The 6502-nt window shown below is 45.4% G+C and overlaps 1 protein-coding gene across 2 annotated transcripts; it reads left to right on the top strand.

Annotated features, from left to right (window-relative positions):
- The first annotated feature begins 826 nt into the window (after positions 1-826).
- LOC140728828 (uncharacterized) lies at positions 827-5667 on the top strand. 2 transcript variants are annotated; one of them, XM_073047801.1, is made up of 2 exons: positions 827-902; positions 3987-5667. In XM_073047801.1, exon 2 carries the CDS (start codon positions 4776-4778, stop codon positions 5454-5456), a length of 681 nt encoding a protein of 226 aa, XP_072903902.1. In that variant the 5' UTR covers positions 827-902; positions 3987-4775; the 3' UTR covers positions 5457-5667. The 2 variants fall into 2 exon arrangements, with proteins under 2 accessions (XP_072903902.1, XP_072903904.1); XM_073047803.1 differs by lacking the exon at positions 827-902 and adding an exon at positions 923-1281.
- The last annotated feature ends 835 nt before the right edge of the window (positions 5668-6502 follow it).

Below are 6502 nucleotides of genomic sequence, written 5' to 3'. Positions count from 1 at the left end.
CAGGTCAGCGGCTTCAAAAGAACCCTAAAAAAAGGAAAAAAAGAGATATTAAAGATAGAAATAGAGTTGTTTCCAAAAATGCAAGCAGAGGAGTTGCCGTTAGGCACCATCGTCCTCCTAAGCTCCGTCGTCCTCCATCCTTCCCTGTTCTTCTCAACATTTTGGGCCATTTTTACTGATTTCAAAGGGCTCTGCCTCACAGTTTGTTTGTTTCAATACCACTCCCTTCTAAAATACGAGAGCAGGATTAGAAATCAAAAAAGTGGCTGGCACAAGTCAGGCTTTGGGGCTTCAGAAAGAGGTGGGTCTAGAGTTTAGGGAGAGGAGGAGGAGGGATTCAGACCAGGTGGACGTGGCTACAGATGAAAGTTCTGCAAAATTTGGAAAATGATTGACTAAAAAAATGTTGGAAGAACTCAGCCTGTTAGGCAGCATCTGGGGAGAGAAACAATTGACATTTCCGACAGAGACGTTTCACCAGGCCGAAACTGTTTACTCCTCTGCTTAGATGCTGCTTCACCTGCTGAGTTCCTCTCACATTTTTCTGTCTGTGTTGTTCTATGTTTCTAGCATCTGCAGAATTACTTGTGATTTATATCTGCATTTGTAAGTGGGTTGGACTTTGACATTGAGTATATTGCTTGTGGGAGCTTGCTGCGTTAAAGCAATTGGTGAGTGTTCTACATAAAAACATTGACAACTGTTGAGCTATGTGGCGTGGAACCGGTGCTTGCAGACACTTTTAATGGCCCCGTGCTTATCCAGAAATCCGCACACTTCAGAATTCAGCGTTGGTGACCCAGCGATCAAATGCGCAGGCGTAAGGGTTGCAGGCTGGGTCTGGAAATCGCGCATGCGCGTAGTGGACGAAAGTCTCCGAGGCGAGAGAGGATCGGCGGCAGGTAGGAGCCAGACTTCATCAGCTACTGGCGTCCGTGATCCGACTGGGAGACAATTGCTGCGAACTCTGGACGCACCATGGCCCCGCAAACGCGGATATTCCCGGTTTTCCCCTCTCAGATTCACGATCCAGCTCTGGGCCCCAGGGAGTTTTCTGCTGCTGAGCGAAAGTGCTGGCGCAATTTCAGCGGCGCATGTGCACCACTGGGGCCATGGCGGAAAGATGGGTTTCTCTTTCGGGGGCTTTCTGGGTGCAGAGAGGTGATCCTTACAGCGCTTTCCTCGCCAGTCCGTACGGCGAGTTTAAAAGCGCAGGCGGAGGGAATGGCGGCGGATGGGCCTCTCAGACATTGCCGAGCTCCAGCCATCTAGATCCAAACAGTAAGAACTCGGATCAAAAATATAGTTAACACGAGAAAGTCTGTAAATGATGGAAATCCAAAGCAACACACACAAAGTGCCGGAGGAACTCAGCAGGGCGTCATTTTAGGCCAAAAACCTTCAGGACAGAGAAGGAAGGGGGAAACGCCAGAGTAAAAAGGTGAGGGTAGGAGAAGGAGGTTAAATGGAAGCCAGGTGGATGGGAAAGGTCAAGGGCTGGAGAAGAAGGAATCTGAGAGGAGAGGAGAGGTGGACCATAGGAGGAAGGGACCCAGGGGGAAGTGATAAGCAGGTAAGAAGAGGTAAAAGGTCAGAGTGAGGAAGGGGGAGGAGTAAACATTTTTTACTAGAAGGATAAATTGTTATACATGCCATCAGTTTGGAGGCTACCTAGATGTAATATAAGGTGTTGCTTTCCCACCCTGAGGGCGTCCTCATCTTAGCACAAGAGGAGGCCATGGATTGACATATTGGAATGGGAATGTGAATCAGAATGAAGATGATTGGCCACAGGGAAGTTCCGCTTGTCATGGATATAGTGGAAGTGCTCTACAAGGTGGACCCCAATTTATAACGGGTCTCACCAGTGTGGAGGAGGCTGCATCACGATAGACTGCCCCAACAGATTCACTGATGAAATGTTGAATCACCTGGAAGGACTGTTTGGGACCCTAAATGGAGGTGAAGAAGGTGGTGTATGGGCAGGTGTAGCACTTAGGCCACTTGCAGGGATAAGTGCCAGGAGGAAGATTAGTGGGAAGGGATGATAAGATCTCTCTGGAGATGGCAGAAGTTGCAGGGAATGATGTGTTGGATGCGGAGACTCATGGGGTGGTATGTGAGGACAAGAGGAACACTGTCACTGTTAAGGTTGCAGGAAGATGGGGTGAGCTTGAATGTTTGGGAATTGGAGGAGATGTGGGTGAGGGCAGCACTGATAGTGGAAGGAGGAACATCAGGGATGTCCTCCTTTTTGAAAAAGGAGGACGTCCCTGATGTCCTGAAATGGAAAACCACATCCTGAGAGCTGGTGTGGCAAAGGTGAAAGAACTGAGAAAGGGAATCTCATTTTTACAGGAGGTAGGGTGGGAAAAGGTATAGTTGATATCTGTGGAATCGGTAGGTTTATAAAAGATGTCTGTTGATAATTTATCTCCAGAGGAGAAGACAGATCAAGAAAGGGGAGAGAAGTGTCAGAGATGGACCAAGTGAATTTAAAGGCAGGCTAGAAGTTAGGGGCAAGATTGATGAAACTGACAAGCTTAGCGTGGGTGCATGAAGCAGCACCAATTCAGTTGTCAATGTAGCAGTGGAAGAATTGGGGAATATTACTGGGGAAAGCTTTGACCATGGACTGCCCAGGATTACCCTTCGAGTTTGGAGAAAGTGGGAAGAGCCGTAGGAAATTGGTTGAGGGTGAGGACCAATTTTGCCAGATAGAGGAGAGTGGTGATGGAGTGGAAGTGGTTGGAGTGGAGCAGTGAACTCTGAGGCTTTCTTGACAGCAGATAGAAGTGTATAAGGCTTAAACGTCCATGGTGAAATCAGAGCCGGGGAATTGAAAGTTACTGAGGAAATCCAGGGCACGAGAAGTGTTGTGGATGTAGGTGGGAAGGGGCTGAACCAATGGGGGAGGGTGTTTAATAGAATCAAGGTATGAGGATGCAAGTTCAGTGGGACAGAGCAGGCAGAGATAATAGGCCTACATTGTCAGTCTGGTTTGTGGATCTTGGTCAGGAGGTAGAGCGAGCAGTGTGGGTTTGGGGAGTCATGAGTTTGGTGGCAGTTCTCCACAGTTGATGAGGTGTATTGTAGACAGTTTTCTGATGGTCCGAAGTGGGATCCTCCTCAAGGAAGGAGGTGTCTGAGAGTTGGCACCTGGCATAAGCAAAGTAAAGGTCGGTGTGCCACTATAACAGCACAAAGATACTGTTCCAAGGTAATTTCAGATGAAGAGTCTACATTCCAGTCAGTGAAAATGTTAATTAGTGCTAGATGGAAAAATGAACAAAATCCTTCCATCAGCTTTAGTTCTTGAAAAAATCACCTTTGTACTGCTTCCAAACAACACACACAAAATGCTGGAGGAACACAGCAGGCCAGGCAGCAGCTATGGACGGTCCTGAAGAAGGGTCTCGGCCCAAAATATTGACTGTTTACTCTTTTGCATTGATGCTGCCTGGCCTGCTGAGTTCCTCCAGCATTTTGTGTGTGTTGCTTAGATTTCCAGAATCAGCAGATGTTCTCCTGTTTGTGATTTGTTCTACTGCCACTTGTTCTGGACCTTTCTATGTATGAGAACATGGGTACATAATGCTATCAAATGCCTTTGTCCTGGGTAACAAGTGACTTGTAGCTTTCGTATCACAAAAGTGCCACACACCAATGAGAAAGACTATTGCCCTCCCCTTCATATTTATTGATATTGCCATTGATGAATTTACCACCTGCAGGGAGGTGTAGAGTAATTAGAGAGTGTCCAGGATCAGCCATGTGCTCTTTGTAGCACTGTGGGATATGCCAAGGACTTGAAATAATACTGATGGAGAGTGACTAGTGGTGTTCCACAGGAGTCAGTATCCCACAACTTGTGTTGATCCCCACTGTAACAGTGTGAATCCAGAGCTTACCATAGAGTGGCTAAAATTATCTTTTTTGAAATGCCATCTTTCACCCATTGATGTCTTTTGTAAATCTTTTTACAGGTTAGAAATGGCAAAGAATTTGTGAACAGGAATCTCAAATACAACAAACATGTCAATTTTGCTGCCTCTGTTCAGATATTTAAGGAATGACCAGATATTTCCTTTGTAACACCAATATATTTGCTGTTTATCCTTGGAGTTGGAGAAGTATTTCATCCCAGCTGTTACATAAAGATGCTTTATGTATGAAATCCACTGGAAGCAGTGTGCCAAGAACACACCAGCATTCGTTCACCCGAGATCAGTTCTGCAACTGCATCGATTGTGTGAGAGGTTCAGTATGTCTGACAGCTGACTTGATGAATTGATAGCTGGGAGATATCATTCTCCTACTCTCAATGTGGGAAGGGATTCTCTCAGTCACCCGAACTGTAGACACCACTGAGTTCATCGTGGGGAGAGGCCATTCATCTGTGTGAGGGTATTTACTCTGTCATCCAGCCTAAAGATAAATCAGCAAGCGCACACCATATTGAGATGGTTGACCAATTCTGACTGCAGGAAGTGATTCATTTGCCATCCAAGCTGAAGATACATCTGAAAATTCCCACCTGTGCATGTTTGGGAAGAGATTCACTCACTTATCCCACCTGCAGACTCAAAGTGAGACTCACCAGGGAAAGAGAGCACTCGACTGGTCTGTGTCTGGGAAGAGATTCACTTGGTAATCTGATCTGCTTACACAGGAGGGAGTTCACACTGGGGAGAGGCTATACATTTGCTCAAACTGGGAAAGAATTCATTCAGTCATCCTATCTACAGACACACCAGTCAGTTCACACTGGAGAGATGCCGTTCACCTGCTCAGATTGTGGGAAGGGATTCATTCATTCATCTCAACTGAAGGTACATCAGCGAGTTCACACTGGGGAGAGGCCGTTCACCTGCTCTGAATGTGGGAAGGGATTCACTCTGTCATCCAACCTACAGAGACACCAGCTGGTTCATACGGGAGAGAGGCCATTTACCTGTTCAGTGTGTGGGAAGGGATTCACTCAGTTAAGCAACCTACAGGCACACCAGTCAGTTCATACTGGGGAAAGACCGTTCACCTGCTCAGACTGTGGGAAGGGATTTACTCAATCATCCAGTCTGCAGATACACCAGAGAGTTCACACTGGGGAGAGGCCGTTCACCTGCTCAGACTGTGGGAAGAGATTCACTCGATCATCTGACCTTCTGGCACACCAGTCAGTTCACACTGGTGAGATGCCGTTCACCTGCTCAGATTGTGGTAAAGGATTCACTTGGTTATCCAGACTGCAGACACACCAGTCAGTTCACACTGGGGAGATGCCATTTACCTGCTCAGATTGTGGGAAGGGATTCACTCGGTCATTTCAACTGAAGGTACATCAGCGAGTTCACACTGGGGAGAGGCCATTTACCTGCTCAGAATGTGGGAAGGGATTCAGTCAGTCATCCAACCTTGTGACGCACTACCGAGTTCACACTGGGGAAAAAGTTTGAATAAACTGCCTGCTGGATATTTAACCTTAACAGTTGCTGAAACCAGAGGCGAGTTCAAATGTTGAACTCTGCAATTATTGCTGCTGCTCATCATGTACAGTTCTGCACCCTGATCACTGGGCATGGGAGGAGTTTCTTCTGATGTTCACCATAAATGGGACTGGAGTTTAAAATTCTGGATCTTTGACAAATAAATCAGTTCTGTTTTAAACTCTGTCTCAGGTGCCTACTTTTGTTTGTTTATTACATCTCCAAATACACCATTGAGCACATCTACAAGCGGTGCTATGCAGGAAAACAGTATCCATTGTCAAGGACTCTCACCAACCAGGCCATACTTTCTTCTCGCTGATGCCATTGGGAAGGAGGTACAGGAACTTTAGGTCCCATACCTCCAGGTTCAGTAACAGTTATTACCCCTCAGCCATCAGGCTCTAGAACCAGAGTTGGTAACTTAATTCACCCAACACTGAACTAATTCCACAACCTGTGGGTTGTCGAACTTAACTGCCGAAGGGTTTCGGCCCGAAACATCGACTTTTATCCATATATCCTGCCTGGCCTGCTAAGTTCTTCCAGCATTTTGTGTGTGTTGCCCACAATCTATGGACTCACTTTCAAGGACTCTACAACTTGTGTTCTCAATATTTATTTATTTATAATTATTAATGTTCCTTTTTTCTTTTTAAATTTCCATAATTTGTTGTATTTTGCGGAATAATTGTCCATCTTTGCGGTTTTCATTGATTCCATTGTGATTTTTGTATTTACTGTGAATGCCCACAAGAAAATGAGCCTCGGTATTATAAATATGGTGACTTGTCTGTACTTTGATAAATTGACATTGAACTTTGAACATCAGAATCAGGTTTATTATCACTGGCATGTGACGTGAAATTTGTTGACCTAGCAGCAGCAGTTCAATGCAATACATAATCTAGCAGAGAGAGAAAATAATAATAAATAAAATAAAGCAATAATAAACAAGTAAATCAATTACATATATTAAATACATTATTAAAAAATGTGCAAAAACAGAAATACCG

The sequence above is a fragment of the Hemitrygon akajei genome, chromosome 6 (assembly GCF_048418815.1).
Source record: "Hemitrygon akajei chromosome 6, sHemAka1.3, whole genome shotgun sequence".
In the NCBI taxonomy this organism is placed as follows: Eukaryota; Metazoa; Chordata; class Chondrichthyes; order Myliobatiformes; family Dasyatidae; genus Hemitrygon; species Hemitrygon akajei.
The sequence above is the reverse complement of the archived record's forward strand: the minus strand, read 5'-3'. Positions and strand labels throughout refer to the sequence as shown.